A 26,489-nucleotide genomic window follows, 5' to 3' on the forward strand; every position below is an offset into this window, starting at 1 on the left:
TATGACGCCAGTGGACCATTTACATGAGGAGGCAATGGTCTTACCCGTACATCGTCACAACAGGATGTTGTCGATGCAGTACCTGCTTGGGTGTTATCGTAGGAATCATCCATTCCATAATCTTATGGATCTAGAGAGAGAGAGGTCCAACGGTATAAAAGAGAACCCCTAGATCGTGAGGCTTATCGAGCAGGAATTACCAGAATTCACACGGAAGCAGTCCCCCAGGCAATGGACCAATACCGTGTGAATGCAGTACTTGGAGTCCACCCACCACCTATAGCAGCAGAAGAACGACAGCTGCCTAGACAAACGAGAGTGGTTTTAACCCAACTAAGATCAGGATGGTGCAGCCGCCTCAATTCGTATTGGGCCCGAATTGACAGCGCGGTACCAAACACATGCCCTGCATGTTGTTTTGGACCTCACGATATGCTGCATCTCTTTAACTGTACTGCTAAACCCACTCATCTGTCTCCAGAATCTCTTTGGACGCAGCCGTTCCAGATTGCAACCTTCATGAACCTGGAAACAGAGGAGTCAGAACCAGATCAAATTAAAGGTTAACAACTTGGATATACTAACATCTTCTCGGGTCTGTGTCTATGTGCGCCCAGAATACAAATTTTGTAATTTTTCACACAAAGTCAACTTCTATTTGACCCGTAAAATATTGATCGATCTTTATCGAAACAGACATGCTTATACTTTGGCCCCATTCCCTTCTTTACCAAAAACAATATGTATCTCCATTGGCTAGAACCGGTCCTACATGTGAAGATTGGTCCATAACTATGATCTGTATCGTGTTTAGAAATTACAATGGACAGACGGACAAACATGTCTTGATCGACTTAGTTTTCGAGATATGACGATCGGTATACATAAAGGCGGGTCTATTACCAATATTTCACGGCGTTACAAACTCTTGGGGCTTTTTGGAATATTTAGTTGGTGAATTATTTCTTAGATTTCTTAGATTAGATTTTCTCTTTTCTCAAAAAGTCTTATATTCCTTTAAGATTGATCGCCTAGTCTAGTCAAGTTAAATATTGCTGAACTTTTGGGCTAAAATAAAAATTAGCTTTGAAGTGAAATACTTTTTTCTTTGACGAGGGAATTCCCATTTCTTCTTTCATTCACAACGAATTATCTACACAAAGGTCACAGTCAAGGCTAATCAACCGATAAAGTTCCTCATTTGTTGCTAAACGACAAGGAGGCTGTGTAGACATCAATAAAACCACTAAACAAAAAAGTCTTCTTTGTGGGTAAAATACGTAGTCCCCTACAAATATGGTAATGTGATTCCCCCACAGTTGGTGTGTTCCTTATTCAACAAAAAGAGAGCTGAAACACAAAATGTGTCATTCGAAGAACATGTAGCCAACAGATAGATTGACTATAAAAGCTTAGGTTGCGGCGAAGATCGACATCAGTTTCGTATTGAACTTAAAGCAGAATAAAGCTTTAGAACAATCACAATCCACACATACAACAATTTTTAATAATAAAAAAATCAAAATGAATTTTAATAAATTATTTGTCTTTGTTGCCTTTGTTTTGGCTGTCTTTGTTGGTCAGAGTGAAGCCGGATGGTTGAAAAAGATTGGCAAGAAAATTGTAAGTATAATTTCATAAAATTTAAAACTATATTTTATTAATAGTTTTTGTTTATATTTATTATAGGAGCGTGTTGGACAACATACCCGTGATGCTACCATTCAAACTATTGGCATTGCCCAACAGGCAGCAAATGTAGCTGCAACATTGAAGGGGAAATAAATGATTTATTAGACTTATAAAAAACGTGATAGTATAAGTAGATTTAAATGATTGTTTTAAGTATTTATTTAAATAATAAATTTGTAAAAAAATTAAATTTTAGTAATATTATTCTTATACAGTAAGGATGCTATAAAAACAGCCTGGCCTGGAATAAAATAATATATTTCATAAGAGGTCCATTAGAAGCGTGTATTTTTAAGGGTATCAAAGGTGTACAGTTAAAAAATATTAGGTTTGGGAAAAAATAAATCAATTTTTTTGTGTCCACTTTTATCTCCTGGGCGATGTTACGACTGCTAACATGCCGGTCAACTTCGATCATTTCTCCGATTTTATCGACATTTTTGACGATCGGCCTACCTGAGCGTGGTGCATCTTTAACATAAAAATTCCTGAACGAAATCTACGAAACGAAAATTGCATAACCATTGGATTTTTGTTTAATATTTTTCTATAACTTCACAATAAGCGTTTACTTTTTAAAAATATTTTTATAATTTTATTTAACATTTTCATATTTATTCAATTAACGTCGGGACGGCGCGTACGCCATTCCCGGCTACCAAAAATTACACGCACGAGTTATTCACATTAGGAATAATCGCAGAGGTCAACTCAATCGGAATGTGCAATGATCAAGTCTCGCCCTGGAGGAACCGCCTTCGTGATCACGGTTAACCTCTACGCCAGGTAAGTATGCTTTGGTTAGCTCGAACTGGAGTATATGTGCGAATACAGAAATGATGTGAATGAGAATTATGGTCAGACGGAAAGGGAAGGTATGATGTGTGATGTACAATGAAGTTGAACAAACTGTGGTCTAGTGATATTTTGTGTATGGTGGTGTGGTCGTTCGTTTTGGGGGTTGAAAAAAAGATACAACAAATGTGTTGTTGTATTAAGAAGAATATGGTTAGGTAGCTAGATATGACATTGAATATAGGGATGACGGAATGGAAAGAGGTTGTGATTGAAATAAGACTATCAAAGGTAAAGGAACAAAAGTATTGCTGACTTAAAACGTTATCATTACCGATCAAAAAAATATATATTGACCTTGAGGAATATATTTTAATAAAAAAGTAATATTTCGTCTTATCTGGGGTTTGTGTAAATATTTAAGGAATATTAATTATTTCTTCTATTAGGTTTCCAATAAATTGAGCACAATTATACTTAAAATATATTTATATCATGCGAACGATATAAACGATTTGATACAAACCTTTTATATTATTTGTTTCAATTTCGACTGATCCATTTCATTTATTTTTTAAATAGTTCTTCATTGACTATTTGTATTATATGGAGTATATATTTACGCGTGGAGGACATAGACCCGAGAAGTTGATAATATAAACAAGAGAAATGGTTAACCTTTAAATTGACACCACTTATATTGTCGTATGTACTCGGATGTGGGAGTTACACTCAAATCTTTACAGGTGCTTACGTATTCATATATTATTTAGTAACCCATTACCACACTAGAGGGCGGAAATATAGCGCTGATCGCTTTGAAATTTTCCATGAGGATCCAGGTATGACCAAGGACAACCATAATTATAAGCCAAACATCCCAACACAACCCACCGTGAAGGGAATCAGGACAAGTAATTAGAAGGGCTGTACTGAATATTAGTAGTATTTGTTCACCTCTAGTCGTTCAAGAGGGTGCAAATATCGCGAAATATTGCCCATGTTCAGAATGTGTTACCACAGAAAGTCAGATTTTTGTGTAAGTTGTGTAGGGTATCATATGTTCGACCCCGTCCGACTATACTGCTCCGCTCACTGGTTTTAAAAATATTTTTTTCAGGGACTGTCTTGAGGCGTGGATTCTTTTAAAATTATTTTTTCAGGGACTATTCTGATGTGAGGATTTTTTTTTTAATTTTTGTAGAAATTTTTTACAAAAATGTTTTAAGGGAGGCGTGCATTTTTTATATGTTTTGAGCAATTTGTAAAATATATTATTTTGAGAGAGGCCTGGATTATTTTAAAAATATTTTTTTACTGACTATCCTGAGGCGTAATTGTTTTAATATTTTTTCAGGGAGTGTCTTGAGGCGCGGAGACTATCCTGGGCAGTGGATTTTAAAAAAAAAAATTCAGGACAAAAATTGTGTTCTTCCTTATTAAAAATAATAAAAAGTAAAAAAAATTAATGGATTTAAAATAATATTTACTCAATTATAATAACTCAATTTTATTTTTATTCATATACATAACTTAAGAAATACTCTATTTTTTAATATTATCTTATTGGATACTTCAGACTTTTTCAGATTTTTAATGCCTTAGCCCTTTAATGTTGCAGCAACATTAGCAGCTTGTTGTGCCACACCAATAGTTTGAATTGTAGCATCACGGGTATGTTGACCAACACGTTCCTATAAGCGAACACATAGGAATACATTTTTAATTTTCTAATAATTATTTTCAAAATGAATATGACTTACAATTTTCTTGCCAATCTTTTTCAACCATCCAGCTTCACTTTGCCCAATACAAACAGCAGCCAAAACCAAGGCAATAAATACAAATAATTTATTGAAATTCATTTTGTGGTTTGTTTTTTATCTTTTAATATTTTAACGGATATGATGTGTGAGAGGAGCTAAGCTTTTGCTCGTATACTGTGTGTCTACAAATGAAGATGTTGCTACTGATCGAAGCTTTTATACTCATCATTTGTGTTTTGTTTAGAAAAAATGTATGGTTTCTGTTTAGCTGAATCGGAATCGTAAATCGGGGATTTACTTTGAGAGAAATTGTCGGTGATTTCACAAAACATTTGTTCGGAAAACAATATTTTGCCGCAAAGATTACTTTCTTCTTGTTATATTTTTTTAGAAATAGATGGTTTTGTTTATTCAGCTGGTTTTCCACTGTGAGAAGTTGGTAAAATGTAACACATCTATTTGATAGTATGACGACATGGAAACTGATCTATACAGATTACAATTCCCTTTGTTTGAAAAGGTTGTTAATATTTATTTTTTCAGAAATTCGTATGATTATTTGTCTAGATTTTTGTTTGTATAAGATCTTATTTTAATTGTGAACATTTTTGGTGGAGGTATCAGAGATAGGTCCATCTTCTCTTCTGTAGCCGAGATTTACACTCATGATTGGACCAAAAAGAATATGTGGGGAGAAGTGGCACCTTTGAACACTTTTTTCTTTCAAGCCTCATATTTTTTTTATTTTATAATTGTAACCTTTACAATTAATATACATATGACATACCCTAAGCTTGATATAATGACCAAAATGGTTTACGCAGATAAAGAACAAGATGTGCAAATAAAAAATTGCTTGCGAGCGGGAAACATTTTAAACCGTTATTTTAAGAGCTCCGTTCAGAGGACATAATATTTCTCCACTGCGGCGATAGGCAATCTGGCTTTCCGATTATTTTCACAAATAAAATAACTTCCATGACAGTTTTCGGGCATATGGCAAACCTACATACACATAGCTCGCCCACGCTATGTTCTTCAGGTTATATCTAAATGGGTATTTTTTACTGCATAAAATCAACTTATAATTCGAGAAATCAATGATTTGTTCATTTTAGAGCTCATATGTTTTTACTATAGAGTTGCTTTAGTTTTGTCCAAAAAAAATTAGGCAATTTCCTTATCCATAAATTATACTTTTTTTAAGTGAATAAAGAACTCGATTTAAAACTGGAAAGACCATCGTGTTGGTCTGGATCTCTATTTTTGAAAAATTTATGAGGCATTTATTATCCTTGCAATTTCAGTTGCTTTAGTTTTGGCCACCAGTGTATATAGGGGTGTTTATGTCAAAACATAATCCTGTATTAAAGCTTTTCATAGAAGATGTTTGTTTAGCACCAAGGTATAACACCCCGATAGTCACTTCAGTTAAAAATCCGTCTAAAACCCAACAATATACGTAAAACGACCTGGTTCCGACATTGTACGGTATCTGTAGCAAAACATGGACCGATTGAAAATGGGATATTATCAATATCAAAGAGCATACTAGTATTAGTCCGGATGATTGATATATTAGTTTGGGGAAAAAGAAATCCATTATTCTATATCTTCTATAAATTGTTTAAAACAGTTATCGTCGATTTTTAGCTCCTGGGCGAAGTTACGACTGCTAACGTGACGGTCAACTTCGATCATTTCTCCAATTTCATCGACATTTTTGACGACCGGTCTACCTGTGCGTGGTGCATCTTTACCATCAAAAATTTCTGAACGGATCTATGAAACCAAAATTGCTCATAATTGGATGTTACAGTATCGGAACTATAAACTCCATTCGCAATTTTAGCCACTCGGCTTATATTTTCGCCTTTTTCAAAGAAAAACTGTAAAATGTACCGAATTTTCTCTTTGTTTGCTTCTATTTTTAACATCCTGTAACTCACAACTGAATGCACCAATAGTGACACCCTTCCAAAGAGCATAAATCTGAAATTGTTTGATGGTGAAGTGTATCGATCAAATAAGTATCGAAATCTATCAGTACACCCATCTGTCGAAAAAAAATGGATTTATTTTTTTCTCAACCTAATATTAATAGGTCCAACATGCTTATACTTTATTAATGTGTACAATAAAAATACACTAAAAATTTAGTTTTTTACAATTTTTTATTTAAATAAATACTTAAATTCTACATAAATTATCACGTCTTTTACATATCAAATAAATTATTTATTTCCCCTTCAATGTTGCAGCTACATTTGCTGCCTGTTGAGCAATTCCAATAGTTTGAATGGTAGCATCTCGGGTATGTTGTCCAACACGTTCCTATAAAGAAAATAAATACAAAAATTATTTTTTAATAAATTATTTATCATTTTAATTTTATTAAATTCCACTTACAATTTTCTTGCCAATCTTTTTCAACCATCCTGCTTCACTGCTACCAACAAAGACAGCCAAAACAAAGGCAACAAAGACAAATAATTTATTAAAGTTCATTTTGATTTTTTTGATTATTAAAATAGGTTTGTGTTGTGTGGATTGTTGCTGTTTGCACTGAAGCTTTATTCTGCTTTAAGTTCAAAATGAAACTGATGTCGATCTTCGCCGCAATCTAAGCTTTTATAGTCAATAATTTCTTTTGGCTACATGTACGACGACGAATGACACATTTTGTGTTTCCGATATTTTTTGTTTGTTGAATAAGGAGCACGCCAACTGTTGAGGGGAACCACATTATCATAATTGTAGGGGAATACGTTTTTTACCCACAAATAAGACTTTTTTGTTTAGTGGTGTTATTGATGTCTATACAGCCTCCTTTTTCGTTTAGCAACAAATGAGGAAATATTTAGGGTGATTAGCCTTGACTGTGATTTTTTGTGTAGATAATTTGTTGTGAATGAAAGATGAAATGGGAATTCCCTCGTCCTCCAGAAAAAAATATTTCAAATTCAAACTATTTTTTTATTGTTTGGTAAATCCAACAGCTCCTGTTTGGATTCTTCTTTTATCTCCTCAATTGTAGCAAAACGCTATCATTTTATCGATGTTTTCGATTTTAGGAACATGAAAAAGTTCGCCGGTGGCAATTCCGGTGAATATGACTTGCGTCAAAATATTAACGGTGAATTATACAGAAGGGACTGGTGATTATAATGTAAGTGAAAATTATCAACAATTTTAAAATAATAATAAGAAAATGCCCATATAAACTCAGAAACATGATTTTTTCCAAAAAAAAAAAAAAAAAATGAAAAAAATCGGCGCCTTGATAATTTTTACTAACATGGAATGCTAAGTTCGCATTGTGTGGTACATATTCCTAAAAAAAATATCAATTTTGCTCCACTATTTAGATTTTGAGCTCGTTTTTCAACCAAATTGGCTATAATTCAAATTAAGGTTTGTCATAATTTTAAGACCATAATTCATTAAAATACGATTTCATGCTATTCTGATTTTAAATGCGGCAAAGAAATTTCACATTTGTAATTAGTGGCAGTAGCTCTACAAAGGTGTTCAACAATAATTTTATTAATTCAACTTTAAAAAATGACCGCCGTTGTAGATCCACCCTATTAAATTTTTACGTTTTTCTTGCAGAATCGCCACTGCTCCAATTATGGTCAATAAATGGGATCTCTAGCCCATAGTGAATGTCAGAAACTTCTGATAGTAATTCGTTTTCTTCAATAATAATTTAATCGGTGGTTGACGTGCCGGGGGCGATAAGGCGGATCATCGTCATTGACCTCCTCACGGCTTCCCTTAACCAGTGTTGCCAATTTAGCACTTTTAGTGCTACATTTAGCACTTTTTAAACTCGTTGAGCATCGAAAAAAGTTATCTAGCACTTAGCATATTTTTTAGCACTTTGCTATTAGTTTGATTTCCCATGTTAAAAAAAATGTCAGAACATATTTAAATAAGTAAAATCGCCTTAAAAATCGGACGGACCCATGTCAATAATAGATCAAATTCGATTTTTTTTTTAAATTACAGCCACTTCGGTTCTTAAACTGTAAAATTACCCAAATAGGATGAAAACTTTTTATGGGTCCCAACATTGACTCATGTAGAACATTGTCCACATAAATATGTTCTATCCTGCAAGAATGAGGCTAAAACCTTAAAAATATCCAAATATTTATTTCCCCAAAACCCCGCAGTATGGGTAAATTTGGTTATAAGCCTTCAATGTACCGAAAATCAGGTGGTACCGCTATGTAGTACCTATATAGTAGGGTATAAATTTTTTGTGGGAAGCTTTGCTATCCCCTTAGAATCAAAAGTATCAATTCGGGTGAAAATGCCAAAATTCCGAATAATGGGAGTATCGCTCTCTGGTGGCTACCCTAAAATATGGACGAACATTGATAATTTTAAGTACGAACATATTTTTTTAAAATGAGAATGCAAAATATAAAATTGGAGCCATGGAAGCCTTCGTTTGAAAATCGTACCCACAGGACCAAAATAATGTATAATAAAGGTATCGCTCTATGGAGGCTAAACCGAAACATGTACCCATATTGATAATTTTTGAAAATGATATTTATCACAAAAAGAGGGCTACTCTAAAAATGGACCAATATTGATTCTTTTTAATTGAAAGAATTTCTACCCATGGAGAATGCAAAATACAAAATTACAGCAAATTATGTAGGAAAACGTAACCAAGATCTTCAAAATATGGAATATTGGGATACCCTAAAAATGGCCGATATATCCTATTTTCAATACCAAACCACCTTGGAGTAGTGGCAATGTATGTGCACAATATCAAATTCTGACGACGGCGACATAGAATTTTATTCTGATTTAGAACAGATGGGGTCTCAGGAGAATATTTCGAGGTGATGGAAACAAATTTAATATTCACCCACCCACCTTGTGAGGATATAATGAATTATATGAATGTAGTATGAACACATTTCTCCCTATACATTTTTAGCACTTTTATTTGGCACCTTTTTACAATTTTTCAGCACCTTCTAGCATTTTTTCAAACAAAATCTAGCATTTTTTATCAACAAAGTTCTGGCAACACTGCCCTTAACCTACAATACCACAATTGGACTTTTGTTCAGAGATGGAAAGATCCAAACTTTTTACATCGTAATATATTTAGCACAACTAGATCAGGTCTGTAGATGGGGTCAATCGGTCCTCCTATTCTGGTACCTCTCCTACAAAGTGTCAACATTTTGGAAATCTCGATTTAAATTTTTCAAGATTTTCAATGGGCTGGTAAATCAATACCAATGCTTGTTAAGGTTTGTAACTTTGCACATATATATTTGAAGATTTAAAAGAGAAGAAAAATAATTTACAAAAAAATTTTGTTATTGCTTTGTTGTTGTTTTTTGTAATTAAAGAAAAGTCCTTATTTTTGATGGCGGGCATGATAACTCACTGGAACATCGGAATCCGAAAATTCCAACGGTGTTAGAAAGAGTTCATGTCTGGCTCTCGTATGAACTAGGATTATTGACTTCGCTCTAAAATTAACAAAATGGTGGACCTTTAAAAAAATATTTGTGAAAAATCGCCGATTTTTTACCAAAAACCAAGTTAAAAAATAAGGAAGATCTTCACCGATTGGCTTTATCCTAGTTCATACGATAGCTATACATTTCACGTTTCTCTGTGAACGTGTAAAAATTTGAAATCGATTGGGTTATTAGTTTTTGAGTTATCGTGCCCGCCATTCACAAAGAGAAAAAGGCGTTTCAAGTTTGAGAAGCCCTTCAGCCGTCACCTGATGCTGACACAATAAATCGGCTATATCTTCAAGAGTTCTTGAGATTTTCACTTGAAATTTTGTAGGGACATTTATTAATTAGTGTAGATTCGAATTATATCAACAAAATTTTTGACCCCGAGAATTGGGGGGTCCCCTTAAACCAATCAATCAATCGAATTGAGTGTCCGATTTAATACAAACTTTGCACTATTATCAAACCTAGATCAATTCTGAAGACCGGACTTGTCGATCCATTTCTTCTGGTACCTCCTATTTATACTACAATTTATTTGAAATTTATTAATGTTCGTAGATATAAGGTTTTCGATTTCTCGTAATTGTGGGCCCTATCTAAAATCTTATGAGAGACATTATGAGGACATAAAGATATGGACTCGAGATAGAAGGATGATTTGTTTCACAAAAAATATGCCCCATTCGAATTGACTTAAGACATATCAGCTCAAAAAAGCCTGCAATAGCGCAAAAATATCACTCTTATCTTCAACGAATTTGTCCTTCTGGGTTTTTAACATACTCTCCATGGGGTTTCATTCCCATTAGAAATATTCCACCCCCAATATCGTGTTGCACAGTGTAATTGGTACCATTAATGAGGTGCAAGTTTCAGAAATTCCTTATAAAAATGGAGTATGTGATATACTGGTCAACATGTAGCAGAACTATTATAAGGTAGACGAAGAAAATATCTAACATCTTGAAATTTGTTTTCGAAATCACGGTTAGCCAATGTAGAGGTAAATTATTGAGATATTCAGTAAGAAATTTCAATGTGAAATTTAGTGTGGGTTGAGGTATTTGCATACCAAAAATAACAAGTATGTATTTAACACAGTTGACAGGAAGGTCGGGTCCGATTGGTCAATAATTTTTATAGAGTTTTCAGAAGCGTACAATTCTTGCAAATATTACGTGTTTTAAAAGAAATATAATTAAGTTTTTGTATATGGCAACATAATAATTTTGACATAAAGCACCCACGTGTACATAAGTGATTTTAGTTTTCTCAAAATGCTTCTGACACACAAAGAAAGCAAACATCAACAGTCTCTAAAGCCACAGATCACGAACCTCTTTGTGGGGAATACACGCATTCCCGCAGACATATCACAAAGTGATTCCCCTCAGTTAAAGTGTTCCTTATTCAGCAGAAATGGAAACAAAGACAAAGTATATCATCAAAAATACTTATTCGAATAAATGTTGGATATAAAAGCTTTGCTTGTCATTGAGTTCGTCATCAGTTTGTTATCGAACCTAGAGCAAAAATAAAGCTTAAACACAAAACACCACCACCACCAAGTTTTTAATAAAATAAATCACAATGAATTTTAATAAATTATTTGTGTTCGTTGCTTTCGTTTTGGCTGTGTTTGTTGGCCAGAGTGAAGCGGGATGGTTGAAAAAGATCGGCAAGAAAATTGTAAGTAAAATGATTCAATATTTATAAAATTTGGAATATGCATTAAAAAACAATTTGCCTTTAATAAATTTTTTAGGAACGTGTTGGACAACATACCCGTGATGCCACCATTCAAACAATTGGTATTGCCCAGCAGGCAGCAAATGTCGCCGCAACATTGAAGGGAAAATAAAGAGATTACTTTTTAAAAATTGAACTGCTAGCATAGGTATCTGTAAATTATGTTAAGATTATTTATTAACATGTTGTAATAAACTACATAGTTGTATGCATAAAACAATACTGATTTTTTTTCAAATGGGCCAAATATAATTTTTTGGCTTAATTTAGAAAATATAAAAATTAAAATATTCATTTAAATCTAATTTTTAAAATACTAAAATATTTGTTGGCAATTTTTAATTTAATTTTTATACCTCAATATTCCCGTTTTTTTCGAAGACAATTTTTAACATTTTTTAATCTATAAACATGTGTAAGTGTCAGTCGGCTTTGCCGACCGATATGCACCCTACGCCAATGTTTTGCTGAGTTCTACGAAGTTACACACAGGAATTTTTTTATTGGAAGGTATCAAAGTGATTGGACTGATGGTTGTCATCTTCACACTTGATCTAGGTTTGGCAATGCTATTACAATTTGCAAAGTTTGGATCAAATCGGATCTACAATTCTCTTGATATTGGATTAGGGAGGTACAGAAGGACAATGGGTTCCAACTTCGCACTTACTCTAAGTACGCTATGGAATTGGATATTGGGTTCATGTGAGATTTGATTGAGATTTGACCCTTTGTGGGGGAGGAAGTCCGTTCGCGTCATATACTATTAATTTTCAGCCAAATTTTAATCATTTTTTTGGGAGGTAGAAGAAGGAACGGATCGATAAGTCTGATTTCATTTTGTGACCTCTTATATTATAAATTATGATTATTGCGGTGACCTTAATTTTTAGCTTGAGGGAGACAATTAGTTTCTAAAAACCTAGAAGCAATCAGTTCCTCAGTCGTAACTAATGACACTGAATTTTTTGACAAAGATCAGAAGATAATGTGTAGGAATCGAAGGAGATCAGAAAAAACTTGTCCATATTCTAAACTGCTGTTAGTTATAGAGAAAAACATTTGCAAATTCATTACTTTCTGGACGTATATAACGTTTGATGGACACTTTATTACTTTCCGGAACCTGGTTTGGAGGTCTGAATAACAATAATGGAGGCCAGGATAATTTGTAAACTTCATATGAAGCGAATGGAGTTTCCCATTTGGTAAAATCATATTATAAACCGGATTGAGAATCCTGGGGATCTAATCCTAGCAGACCTTAATATTAAGACTAACAGATTTATACAAGTTTCGGATATATAGGTCCATCATCTCTGGTACCTCCACCATAAAATTCAGTTTACTGTATACTACATTCGATATGTCATAGGCTGAAGGCGACAATACCTACTGAGAATTTTTATTTGTTTATTACATACCTCGGCTCTATTTCTCAATAAAATGTGTGGGTCATAATGTGACCCTATCATAATATATGTGATTTTTATACCCTACACAACTATGTTGTCAGAGTATTATAGCTTTGTGCAGCCCCAAAAGTTTGTAACGCCGCGAAATATTGGTCCTAGACCCACCTTTAAGTATACTGATCGTCATATCTCGACTAGCTGAGTCGATCTAGACATGTGTGTCCGTCCGTCCGTTTGTCCATTATAATTTGTAAACACGATACAGGCCACAGTTGTGGAGCAATCTTCACGAAATTTTGCATGTAGGATGGGTTCTGGCCAATGAAGACCCCTATTTTTTGGTAAAGATCGGTTAATATTTAGGGGATGAAATAGACCAAAAACTTTATTTTTGTCTGATTTTCTGGTAGCTCCAGAGGCCCCAATTATGGCCAAACATCTTGAATTTTTACAAGGAGAAGGGGATCGGGCCAAAGAAGAAGCATGCCTGTATTGATAAACATCGGTCAATATTTAGCGGGTCAAATGGACCCTGACTTTTGTGTGAAAATGACAAAATTTGTATTCTATGGGATATATATTTAGCCCTGAAGGACATATACCCGAAAAGTTGATAGTATATCCAAGAGGAGTGGTTGACCTTTAAATTGATACCAATTATATTGTCGTATGTACTCGGATGTGGAAGTTACACTTAAATATTGACAGGTGCTTGCGTATTCATATATTAATTAGTAACGCATTACTACACTATAGGGCGGAAATATAGCGCTGATCGCGTTGAAATTTTCCATGAGCATCCATGTATGGTCAAGGACAACGCATATAATTTTCGGTGACCGATAACTTATAACTTATTTTTTTGTATTTTTTTTCCAGTCGATCTATAGGCCACAATTGAAAGTCGAACATCGCAACACAACTCACGATGAAGGGAATATGGCGAAGAAATTAGAACGGCTGTACTGAATATTAGTAATATTGGTTGACCTCTAATCGGTCAAGAGTGTGCAAATATCGCGAAATATTGCACAATCTCAGAATATAGAACCACAGAAAGTAAGAGTTTCGTGGAAGTTGTGTAGGGTATCATATGGTCGGCCCAGTCCGACTATACTGCTCCGCTCACTGGTTTTTCCTAACATAGTAGCAGGGATAATAGGATAATATTTTTTCTTTTCTTTAACAGTAAACCAAATACCACAAGACGTGATGTTTTGGCCGCCAAATATTATATAAAAAATGTTGCTTGTTTTCATCGTTCTTTTCACCTTTATCTGATTATAGCTTAGAACCCTTACATCTACGAACACTGATAAATTCGTCTGAACGATTCGGTAGCATAACTGTGTTGCAATACACTAAAAATATATATTTAAAATATCGACGTTTATTGTTCTAATAGTCCTCAAAAATATTCATAAAAAAATCACGCTTAATGCTCTTCAAAAAATCGCCCTTTAATTGATTGGGATTTCCTCCCAATTTCTATAAATGTTCTGAAAAAAATCCACTCTTATTGCTCTGGTAGTCCTATAAAAAATCCAAAAAAAAAAATATTTTTAAAAATCCACGCTTATTGAGCCGTAAGTCCACCAAAATATATTCTTTAAAAATCCACACTCAATGGTCGGATTGTCCTTCAAAAAATATTCTTTAAAAATCCACTCTAACTTTATTATTATAATCAAATATTTAACAAAATAACAATGGGTAAAACATTAAATTATTTTCCTTTAGCAGTTGCCACTACATTGGCCGCTTGCTGGGCTACACCAAGGCCTTGAATTGTGGCATCACGGGTATGTTGGCCAATACGTTCCTGTAAATTAAAAAAAAAAAAATAACACCAACAATAACAAACCCCAAAAATATTTCATAAAATTCAGATATTTCATAAAATTCAGAACCTACAATTTTCTTGCCAATTTTCTTTAACCATCCAGCTTCACCTTGACCCACAAAATCAGCCAATATCAAGGCAACAAAAATAGGGACTGCATTAAATTTCATAGCTTCGTTGTTGTTGCTGTTTTTCAGTTTTATAATAATATAATTTTTTCTATTTGCAATAGAAAGCTAATGACGGAAGTACAATCGAACGTAGCTGCTGACTTAAATGTATGTTTGTGATTCATAACAATGTCTTGTCGTTTAAAAATAAAAGCGAAAAGAACAAAAAACAAAACGGGGAATATAATTAGGTATGGTCATGTACGTTTGTTTTTTTGCAAAGTATGTGCTTTTTCGAATTGCGGGGGAATTTATTTTGTTTTGTTCTTACTCATTTGCTTAGCGTGTAATCGATTATTGCCATAGATTTATTCGTATAATATGGGAAGTATATTTTCAATTGGCGTTATCAGTTGCATTTGACATTTTATATGAACCCAAAAATAGAATTTGATTTTTTTTTTGCTCAACTATGTGGTGAAGGTATAATCAATATGTAGAAAACGTCCTGGTAGTTCCCACACAAATATTCTTTAAATATATATATATATTCTTTATAAAGCCACGTATATTGCTCTGATGATCCTCCCAAAAATATTCTTTATAAAGCCACGTATATTGCTCTGATGATCCTTCTAAAAATATTCTTTATAAATCCACGTATATTGCTCTGATGATCCTTCTAAAAATATTCTTTATAAATCCACGCCTATTGCTCTGATGATCCTTCCAAAAATATTCTTTATAAATCCACGTATATTGCTCTGATGATCCTTCTAAAAATATTCTTTATAAATCCACGCCTATTGCTCTGATGATCCTTCCAAAAATATTCTTTATAAATCCACGCCTATTGCTCTGATGATCCTCTCAAAAATATTCTTTATAAATCCACGCCTATTGCTCTGATGATCCTTCCAAAAATATTCTTTATAAATCCACGCCTATTGCTCTGATGATCCTTCCAAAAATATTCTTTATAAATCCACGCCTATTGCTCTGATGATCCTCTCAAAAATATTCTTTATAAATCCACGCCTATTGCTCTGATGATCCTTCCAAAAATATTCTTTATAAATCCACGCCTATTGCTCTGATGATCCTCTCAAAAATATTCTTTATAAATCCACGCCTATTGCTCTGATGATCCTTCCAAAAATATTCTTTATAAATCCACGCCTATTGCTCTGATGATCCTTCCAAAAATATTCTTTATAAAGCCACGTATATTGCTCTGATGATCCTTCTAAAAATATTCTTTATAAATCCACGCCTATTGCTCTGATGATCCTTCCAAAAATATTCTTTATAAATCCACGCCTATTGATCTGATGATCCTTCCAAAAATATTCTTTATAAATCCACGCCTATTGATCTGATGATCCTCCCAAAAATATTCTTTATAAATCCACGCCTATTGCTCTGATGATCCCCCTAAAAATATTCGTTATAAATCCACGCCTATTGGTCTGATGATCCTCCCAAAAATATTCTTTATAAATCCACGCCTATTGCTCTGATGATCCTTCCAAAAATATTCTTTATAAATCCACGCCTATTGCTCTGATGATCCTTCCAAAAATATTCTTTATAAATCCACGCCTATTGCTCTGATGATCCTTCCAAAAATATTCTTTATAAAGCCACGTATATTGCTCTGATGATCCTTCTAAAAATATTCTTTATAAATCCACGCCTATTGCTCTAATGATCCTTCCAAAAATATTCTTTATAAATCTACGCCTATTGCTCCGATGATCCTTCCAAAAATATTCTTTATAAATCCACGCCTATTGATCTGATGATCCTCCCAAAAATATTCTTTATAAATCCACGCCTATTGCTCTGATGATCCTCCTAAAAATATTCGTTATAAATCCACGCCTATTGCTCCTTCAATAAATATTCTTAAGAAATCTAAGCCTATGGATCTGATATTCCATATTGCAATAATAACAACTAAGTCATTGGGTTTTCAGATGTTTCGGAATACAAAAATCACCATAGGGCAAATAAAACCCACATAAGTATTTTTTCTATTGTAATATTTTTCTTTGAAAATAAAATTTACATTTCCCATAGTAATTTCCCCCATTTTAAAAAAAATACCCTCGCACACAACATGCATATCAATTGATTTTTTAATTCTAAACCAATCAGGGCGACCACCTAACCTCAACACCAATTAAAGCTAGTGTCTTATATGATTCACACAAAATCTTTGTACAAAAATATATAAACCAAAGGTTTTACTACACTCGGCATCAGTTTGCATTTCCCACCAAAACTAAAGAGTTCAACTTTTCCATCCTATTCGTTGCGGATTTTATACACAAATTTCAAAATGCAATTTCATAAAATATTCCTATTCTGTGCCTTGATGTTGGCCGTATTTGTGGGTCAAGGTGAAGCCGGTTGGTTGAAGAAAGTTGGCAAGAAAATTGTAAGTAGTCGTCCTTTTTAAAATTTTCTTTAAAGTATAGAAATTTTGAAATCATTTTTTCTCATTTTGGAAAAGGAACGAGTCGGTCAACACACCCGTGATGCCACAATTCAGGCTATTGGTGTGGCTCAACAGGCTGCAAATGTTGCTGCTACTGTACAAGGAAGATAATTGAAGTATCTACCAAAATAATTTATACTTTTCAATACTCATTTTGTAATTTGAAATAAAATTATTCTAAAAAAATGCGCTACTTTTGTAATAGTACTTCATTAAACATCAACGCTTATTGGTCTGATAGTCCTCCAAATATTGGTCTATAGACCTGATAGTCCTCCAAATATTGGTCTATAGACCTGATAGTCCATGAAAAAATATTCTTTAAAAATTCACGCCTATAGACCTGATGGTCCTTGAAATAATATTCTTTAAAAATCCACTCCTATAGACCTGATAGTCCGTGAAAAATATTCTTTAAAAATACACGCCTATAGACCTGATAGTCCTTGAAAAAATACTCTTTAAAAATCCACGCCTATATACCTGATAGTCCTTGAAAAAATATTCTTTAAAAATGCACGCCTATAGTCCTGATAGTCCTTGAAAAAATATTCTTTAAAAATGCCTATAGACCTGATAGTCCTTCAAAAATATTCTTTAAAAATCCACGCCTATATACCTGATAGTCCTTCAAAAATATTCTTTAAAAATCCACGCCTATAGACCTGATAGTCCTTGAAAAAATACTCTTTAAAAATCCACGCCTATATACCTGATAGTCCTTGAAAAAATATTCTTTAAAAATCCACGCTTATTGGCCTGATAGTCCTTGAAAAAGTTTTCTTTAAAAGTCCACGCCTATAGACCTGATAGTCCTTAAAAAAATATTCTTTAAAAATCCACGCCTATAGACCTGGTAGTCCTTGAAACAATTTTCTTTAAAAATCCTCGCTTATTGGTCTATTCATGTTGTCCTCCTGATAGTCCCTCTGTTCTGTAAATTCTCTCTCAGCACAATTTTTTTTATAAACAGCAAAATCAAATAAATTGTTGCCAACTGTAGTGAAAAAATCAAGTGTCTATCAATTGCTAAGTATATAAACTAAAAGCATGACTATACATGGCATCAGTTCTAAAATCTTAACATTTGAAACCTTTTTTTTGTGAATTGGAATGTTATTTAATAAATTTTTAATTTACATTGCCTTTGTGTTGTCCGTATTTGTTACGAACGGGAAAACTACTTGGGTATTGAAAGTTGAAAAGAAAATTGTAAGTGTTGGCATCTTGTGATATTTGATGATAATTAAATTTTCTAATTATTTTCTATAGGAGCGGATTGGTTGAAATGTCACAATTTAGATGTAACTGAAGAGCCTGGCAATGTTGCCGACACGATATATAGAAGACAATTGTAATTGGATTCAAATAAAAATAGCCTAAAATTAATTCTTAAAAAAACGCTTGCTTATTGCCGTGGTAGGGCTTCAAACACACTTTTTTAAAAAATCTACTCTGAAAGGTCTGACATAAGATATATAGTCTATCAAATATAGACAAAAGAAATCTGAGCCTTAGGATTCGAAAGTCCCCCAAATTTTGGTAGTACATCACCTGTGACATCCAAAAATATGTGCAAAATCTCCACACGTTCGGTAGATCCTTAAAAATCCATACTTAGCATCGTTGAAAAAGTTTTCTCTCATAGTCTTGTGTAAGTCTTTCCAACATCTACGCTTATTGATCGGTAGATCCTTCATAAAATATACTTAACCACACCAGGCTTATTGATCGGCGAGTCCTTCAAAAATAATCTTAAAAACATGGTAATGCTTCAGGAAATGTCATTAAAAAATATACGCTTATCGCAATTTTTTAAAAATTGCCGCAAAATGGTCTTGTAGTCCATGAAAAATACCACAAGAAATTGGTCTGGCAGCCCTGCTTAAAATAGTCTTAAATTTTTTAATTTATAGCCTTGTTAATCCTTTATAACATATTTATTGCTTGGATAGATTTTGGAAAAAAAAACTCAAAAATCCACATATCAGCAGCTGAGAAATATTAGAGGCCCTGTGAGAAAAGAAATTCGAATTATTTCAAATATAGAATTATTTTGTACACTTTTAATATTTTACTTACTAGGCCACCAATTACACCTTCTACACCATTTAAAAGGCCGCTTACAAGTGGTTGGGGCTTAGCTGTTGTGGTCGACGACACTGTATCCGAGTCACAGTAAACGGTGTTTGTAAGGAAAATTAAGGATAGCACAATGAAAAATATATTGACGATGTACATTTTGTGTGTGGTAATCTGAATTGTTTTGAAAATATTTTGAACTGAATATATTTGCTTGCGAACTTATTTATAGAAATTGTTTTTAAAATATTATTTATTCAAATTAGACTTTTTTATAGACTTTTTTATGTGTTAATTATGAATGCATAAGCAATTGTAAATAATTGGTAATCGTCGGAACGTAAACAAGTGAATTGAGTTATTAGGAGTAGACGACATTAAGTGTAAAAAAAAAAACAATTTCAGTGTTCAAATCCATAGCACTATGGCACAGTTTTCAACTTGAAAATATTAAACCAATCAGGAGCGCCAAAATCTGAAAGCTTATGATGGTAGAAGAAAAATCCTAGTTGCGTTTTGATTAATTAGCTAAGGTTTTTATTTTAACCTGGTTTTAAGATTTGGACTTTGGATGAATTTTTGAATAATGTGTACTGCTTATCACGTGATCTACTCCAAAAATAGTTTTTAAAAAATCCTGAAAAACAACCCTTATATCTTTTGTACTCATCTCTAAAATAGTCTTATAAAATCATCCTTATTAATAATAACTTTCTTATAGTTTTGGCGATTATTGAGAACAATATTAATTGCTTAAAGATGTTGTATTACGGGTATATATTTACTATATTGAATCGCCAATACAACATCTTTCATCCTATTTTCGGGTTTCTGTTATAAAAAAATTGTCCACATAGGTCTACGTTTTCTGGTGGCCCCCATATAAAGGTATCCCTATTTTGCCATTTGTCATTAATTAAATAAAATGCATTGTGTGTGATTTTAAAATTTATTTGTGCAATTTTTCCATTTCGTCTACATTTGTTTCACATTTAAGGAGTTGGTCGGGGTATCTTTACTTGCCCTAAAAAATAAAAAAAATGGAATATACATGCTTAGTTTTAATAAAAATGACGTATGATAATTATTCAAATACTCACCATGAACATAGGGAACATAGGTTCGGGTTCAGGTTTTGGTTCGGGATCGGCTTTAGCTGAGCCAATGGCCAAGAGCAAAGTAGCGGCGATAATTGCAATATTGTAGAATTTCATTGTTGAAAGTGTTTGTGATATTCAGAAACTGACGATTTTGTGCAGTGTTTCAAATCATTTTATACAAAATTTAATAGGCTGGCGAATTTTCCACAAATTTTCAACATTTGTTTTCAATATACAAAAACAATAAAGCATTTGTACGTTGTTATTGTTTTTATTGCATTTGCATGCAGTATGTTTATTTATTTTATATAATTAATGACTGGAATTTTTGGAAATCCCACATACTGAAAATATTGACAAAAATATCTATATTAAAAATATATTCCTAGAAATTTTGTATTGCCTTTGTTCAGCAAATCGAAAGTTCTGGGCAAATAAATGACAAATCTAACGTAATGCACGTGTCGATTTTATGGATACTTTAGGCAACGACTTGAAAGACTTTAGACTCTTAGTTTTTTATTGGTATTTCTCCCAGGGAGTCATCACCCCACGAAACAAATTGATTGTAAGGGAATGTGGTATTCCGGTTTCCTTCTCCTGCGTTGCATATTTTGACAATTTTTCTTCTTGTTTTTGCAAAATAGTCAGGCTGACTATAAAAGCTATTATGGCATTGTCCGCCGAGGGTAAAGCAGGGAATACTATATTTTCGGATCTCGCTACTCTTCCCTTAGTTCCCTTAGTTCTTTGTTGAGATATTCTCCCCAGAAGCTATTTATTGCTTCTTTACAAAAAAAAACCTTTCGTACCCAAATGTCTCTTGTGACAAATCGAAGTACTTACGTTACCAGCGATACGACCTGAATGAGAAGTTCGTTGGTGCCTGCAAGGCATTTTTCGTGGTCAGCAAGGCATTTGCACACAACTACAATACATTTCCCACTGCTATGTGTAGTTATTTTGTAACGGATGCACATATTTCTTCTTCTGTTACTTCTCTTGGTACTATAGGGCTTCCCCAAAGCATTACTTACCATCATAGTCGAGTAGTCTTTTATGCCGAAGTTGGTATTATAAAATTTCATATGTCTTTGGAAGCCCCTGATAGGTCCCAGGAATGTAAAACTGTTTGTAGTTTATCCACTGCACTACACCACCCTCTCAAGGTACCGCGTCATCTTCGGTATTTAAAACCATAGTGGCAAGGATAAAATATATGTTTACATAAAATTGCCTATATAGGGACTTATATTAAGGTTCCGACCCGTTTCCGTAGTTTTTGGGTTTGAGCCGTATTTTTCCACTAAAGAGACTTAAATATAGCGTTCCGTTGAAAAACATTTTATGTTTTGAAAAAATCAGCCGATTTTTCCCGATGAAGTGGCTGTAATTTGGCATTCCATGTTCTAGTCTTTTCCCGACGAAGTGGCTCTTATTTGCCGTTCCGTATTTTCGTATTCGTAGAAAATCGATGTAGGTCCATGATTTGACATACTTCCGTAATGATAATAACGCGCATGATTTTCGGTATTTTGAAGGTTTTAGACGCATTTACGCACCCAACTGCCTGTGATTTGGGATCACAAAATTTCTTGAAAATAAAATATATTTTTTTCTAAAAACTGTTCCTTATAGGAAACCCATGCAGTGGTAACGCTTAGTTTTCGGTTCGTTGAAAGGTGGGAGCCAATTCATATAAGAAAATACACAATAGAAACCATATTGTTCTTGGACCCAATACCCTCTCTATATAATGTCAAATTCAGCCATGTTCGCATTTTTAATTGATCTAAAAACTAACAGATTCAAAAGGTATTGTCCTTGCTTCGATGGATCATTACAAGAGGAACTCGACTTTAAATGTGATTTTGTCATTTATTTGCCAAAGGCCTTTCGATTTTCTGAAGAAATGTTACTCAAAATTTCCCAAAATTTTGTTCATAGACAGTTGTTTGTCAATATTTCGAATTGGGTTTTCCAAAAATTGCATTCATGTATTATATCCAAATATTGCAAGTGCATTGAAAACGATAACAAGAGAAGAAAAATACTGTATTGTTGTTATATATTGAAACACACGTTTATATAATCGATGGAAAATCCAGCCGCTTATTAAATTTGGTATAAATTGACCTGCAGCCATGGCCAAATCATCAGTTTCTGAATATTACAAACGCTTTCAACAATGAAATTCTACAACATTGCAATTATCGCTGCTACTTTGCTATTGGCCATTAGCTCAGCTAAAGCCGATCCTGAACCCAAACCTGAACCAGAACCTATGTTCATGGTGAGTATTGTAATAAATGCGATATGTTATTTTTATAAAAAAAAACACTAAACCTTGTATTATTTGATTTATTTATTTTTTCAGGGACCATTTTAAAATATGAGACCAATGTAGACGGAATGGAAAATTTGCACAAATAAATATTAAAATCATATACCTACCGTATTTTATTTAATAAATGGGGAGGATCGAAAGAAATGTAACGAAGTTGAATGGGGAACATTTCAATATAAATAATGTAAATGAAAACGATTTGTAAAATTATAAACGGAAAGGGAAACTGTCAACAGGAATCAATCTATATGCCCGGAATGTACCTCTGACACATTCTACACTAATCCTGGCATTTATGGGGAAGGTCTGACAGTTAATAGCATCTTCTTTCATATAAGTTTTTAACCAATCGGAGACTCATATAAAACTTTTCAAAATGTTGGGTGTTTGTGGGGGAGTTACCAGGAGTAGACCTGGGTTTCATTCATATATGTTTGGAGTAAATACAAAAAAGGATAATCCATTCGCTAGCTATTACGATATGTCAAGTTTGAATGAAATGGGATATTCTCTTCGCTTCATATACAAATTTACAACTTTTCCACATTTTGTGGCGGAAGTACAAGTAGTGAATCGATGTTCCTCATCTGTGAATCGTGAATCGATATTCCTCATCTTCGAACTTAATTTAAGTTTGGAAAAGATATTACAATGTGCAAAATTTGGATGTGTCCGAGAAACGACGAACAAATTTGGACCACAGAAACATGGGACTTAAAACCGATATTTCGATGTGCTACATTTTTATTGTAGCTCCTTAGCCTGGGAGGATAGAAGTGGTGAGCATCTTGCCATAACAGATCACAAGAATTATCGGACTGCAATGGAGAAATTTGTGGAAAAAATTTATAATATTAGGTTGTGGGACTTTCTTTAACATGCTTCGGAATGTCTGATTTGGGCCAAATATGCACCTTTTTGTTGTATGATTTGTTGCCATTTTAAAGCTAACTTCATAATGCCTCTCTTAAAGAAGTTCATGATTTTCACAATCCTCCCTGGGTACCAATTGTTTATCATTTAAGAAATTTTACAATGCAATGCAAAGTGTTTGGTGCTTAGTCCTGCGGGTGCATTAAAACATCCTAACCTAGCTCCCGAAGTTTCTGGCGAGTCACTGTAGGTGTGCATGGCCTAGCGTTGTCCTGGTGGAACACGACTCCTCTCCTGTTGGCTGTCTGGGCGTTTCTGGTCAATTGTAAATGGTTTTAAACAGTTTTATGGTCGCTTTTTAGCTCCTGGATGATATTACGAGTGCTAACATGCCGGTCAACTTCGATCATTTCTCCGATTTTATCGACATTTTCGACGACCGACCTACCTGTGCGAGGTGCATCTTTAACATCAACAGTTCCTCAACGGAATCTACGAAACCATAATTGCACATACTTGGCTGTTACAGTATCGGAACCATACACACAATTAACAATTTTCGCCGCTTGGCTTGGATTTTCACTTTTGTCAAAAAAAAAAAAAAAAACTGTAAAATGTACCGATTTTTTTTATTGATCTCTCTTTCGAGATGAGCTACATGATCGGAGTTGCAGGAAAGCCAGAGAGATACTACATTGCCACCATTATGCGACGCGTTTCGCCGTTGGTTAAGCGGCTCATCAGGCATATTCTATTTATGTCGGCTATTGTTGCGAAATTGCATCTACGAATTAAATTCAACCGTGTCAAGGTTTGGACATTTATCATCACACCAGAACATTCCTTTTCAGAGCAGATTTTTCATGTAGTGACGGATTTTTTTCCATACAGACTACAATATTTTACTTCAATGGTATGCAACTGCATATTGTGCAAGCTTAGGAAGATAAGTAGGTGGCTTTGAACGCAAAGGCGCCGGACAACAATCAACATATGCCATGGGAACCAGGGTTCAAATCTCAACCGGGCTCAAACTGAATTTTTTTGAGTTGTTTGCCTTTTTAGGGCGAATTTTCTCTTTGTTCATTTTTAAAAACCCTGTAATTCACAACTGAATGCACCAAACAAAAAACAGCAAAACAATTTTTTACTGCGAAATGTCACCCTTCCACCGAGCATAAATCTGAAATTATTTGATCGATACTTTACGAGAAATCTATCAGTACAGCCATCTGCCGAAAAATAATGGATTTTTTTCCCGAACCTAAGACTTTAAATAATTTGGTAAATACTTGTAGTGGACCGATGTAGTGAATTCACAATACACGTCACGTGGTTCGCGAGTTAATGAGTTTGTACTCAATATTTGGGTAAATACTCAAATGGGGGAACCTTTATATGGGGCTACCAGAAAACGTACACCCACGTCGATACATTTTTGCGTGGATATTTGGTACCCATACCGAACTCTCTGTGCCAAATTACAGACAATTTGATTGTTAAATGCGGCTAATAGACAAAAATTATCTAAAGCCGATAGGTACGGTTATATATAAAAACATGGATCCAGAGTCCATTTTCCATACCATAACTGGTTTTGTCATTAAAAATATGTGAGCCAAATTTTGCCGCCTATGTTAAGTGGTTCGCCAGTTAATAAGTTTATACCCAATTTTTGGGTAAATAATCGGGTATTTGCCCACGTGTTTAAAGTATTGTAAAACTATAAATTTTAAATCGATTTTATAACAGAACCCCCCGGATATTGGGAGTAATATGTTGTATTAGCGATTCAATATAGTAAATACCCAAATAAATACCCAGAAATGGGTATTTACCCAATTTACCGGGTATTTACCCACTGCCTATCTCTATCCATGTTTATAGGTGTAGTAGATTAAAAAATATAACAGTACGCCTATTCCTATATTATTAAATATACTTTCCTTTTGTCATTATGTCAAAATAAAATACATGTTGTAGGATTTTAATATTTATTTGTGCAATGTTTCCATTTCGTCTACAGTGGTTTCATATTTAAGAATTGGTCCGGGATATGCTTACTTGCCCTGAAAAATAAATGAAACAACGCTTATTTTTTATAAACATAGCGTAGGATATTTATTCTAATACTCACAATGAACATTGGGAACATTGGTTCGGGTTCAGGTTGTGGTTCGGGATCGGCTTTAGCTGAACCAATGGCCAAGAGTAAAGTAGCAGCGATAATTGCAATATTGTAGAATTTCATTGTTGAAAGTGTTTGTGATATTCAAAAACTGATGATTTGGGCACGATTTCATATCAATTTATACAAAATTTAATAGGCCGGTGAATTTTCCACAAATTTTCAATATTTGTTTTAAAAATAAAAAAGAACAATAAATAAATTATTTTTCAATGCATTTGCATGCAGTATGTTTATTGATTTGATATATGAAATGACTGCAGTTTTTGGAAAACCCGATTAAAATATTCACAAAAACATTTTTATTCAAAATATATTCTAGAAATTTTGTATTGCCTTTGTTCAGCGAATAAACAGGCTTTGGCAAATAAATGACAAATCGTATGCATTACACGTGCCGATTATACTTTAGGCAAAGCCTAAGAAGACTATAGTTTCGGATTTTGCTATAGATCACTAATGCGGTGATGGCTAAACACGTATTCTTGTTTTTATCTTTTGGTCAGTCATGTT

The 26,489-nt window shown here is 33.7% G+C and overlaps 6 protein-coding genes and 1 non-coding gene across 7 annotated transcripts; 3 read left to right on the forward strand and 4 right to left on the reverse strand.

The window, feature by feature from the left end:
* Window positions 1-1,512: 1,512 nt before the first annotated feature.
* Window positions 1,513-1,809, forward strand: LOC133323487 (sarcotoxin-1B-like). The gene is made up of 2 exons (XM_061532413.1): window positions 1,513-1,623; window positions 1,690-1,809. The coding sequence occupies exons 1-2, from the start codon at window positions 1,525-1,527 to the stop codon at window positions 1,783-1,785; spliced, it is 195 nt and encodes a 64-aa protein (XP_061388397.1). The 5' UTR covers window positions 1,513-1,524; the 3' UTR covers window positions 1,786-1,809.
* A 510-nt stretch (window positions 1,810-2,319) lies between these two features.
* On the reverse strand, window positions 2,320-2,486 carry LOC133323529 (U1 spliceosomal RNA). Its single transcript, XR_009754089.1, has one exon. It is a non-coding gene; the product is annotated as a U1 spliceosomal RNA (small nuclear RNA).
* A 1,586-nt stretch (window positions 2,487-4,072) lies between these two features.
* Window positions 4,073-4,383, reverse strand: LOC133323455 (sarcotoxin-1C-like). The gene is made up of 2 exons (XM_061532383.1): window positions 4,251-4,383; window positions 4,073-4,181 (listed from the first exon to the last, which is right to left on the reverse strand). The coding sequence occupies exons 1-2, from the start codon at window positions 4,350-4,352 to the stop codon at window positions 4,089-4,091; spliced, it is 195 nt and encodes a 64-aa protein (XP_061388367.1). The 5' UTR covers window positions 4,353-4,383; the 3' UTR covers window positions 4,073-4,088.
* Window positions 4,384-6,491: 2,108 nt separating this feature from the next.
* LOC133323476 (sarcotoxin-1B-like) lies at window positions 6,492-6,782 on the reverse strand. The gene is made up of 2 exons (XM_061532402.1): window positions 6,663-6,782; window positions 6,492-6,587 (listed from the first exon to the last, which is right to left on the reverse strand). Exons 1-2 carry the CDS (start codon window positions 6,759-6,761, stop codon window positions 6,492-6,494), a joined length of 195 nt encoding a protein of 64 aa, XP_061388386.1. The 5' UTR covers window positions 6,762-6,782.
* A 4,555-nt stretch (window positions 6,783-11,337) lies between these two features.
* On the forward strand, window positions 11,338-11,642 carry LOC133323499 (sarcotoxin-1B-like). The gene is made up of 2 exons (XM_061532422.1): window positions 11,338-11,455; window positions 11,532-11,642. The coding sequence occupies exons 1-2, from the start codon at window positions 11,357-11,359 to the stop codon at window positions 11,625-11,627; spliced, it is 195 nt and encodes a 64-aa protein (XP_061388406.1). The 5' UTR covers window positions 11,338-11,356; the 3' UTR covers window positions 11,628-11,642.
* A 3,014-nt stretch (window positions 11,643-14,656) lies between these two features.
* Window positions 14,657-14,943, reverse strand: LOC133323518 (cecropin-A2-like). Its single transcript, XM_061532440.1, has 2 exons — window positions 14,845-14,943; window positions 14,657-14,752 (listed from the first exon to the last, which is right to left on the reverse strand). Exons 1-2 carry the CDS (start codon window positions 14,941-14,943, stop codon window positions 14,657-14,659), a joined length of 195 nt encoding a protein of 64 aa, XP_061388424.1.
* A 2,284-nt stretch (window positions 14,944-17,227) lies between these two features.
* On the forward strand, window positions 17,228-17,497 carry LOC133323507 (sarcotoxin-1C-like). The gene is made up of 2 exons (XM_061532433.1): window positions 17,228-17,326; window positions 17,402-17,497. Exons 1-2 carry the CDS (start codon window positions 17,228-17,230, stop codon window positions 17,495-17,497), a joined length of 195 nt encoding a protein of 64 aa, XP_061388417.1.
* Window positions 17,498-26,489: the final 8,992 nt, after the last annotated feature.

Source organism: Musca vetustissima, unplaced genomic scaffold (assembly GCF_032173495.1).
Source record: "Musca vetustissima isolate MV318-11 ecotype Yass unplaced genomic scaffold, APGP_CSIRO_Mvet_v1 utg44684, whole genome shotgun sequence".
NCBI lineage: Eukaryota > Metazoa > Arthropoda > Insecta > Diptera > Muscidae > Musca > Musca vetustissima.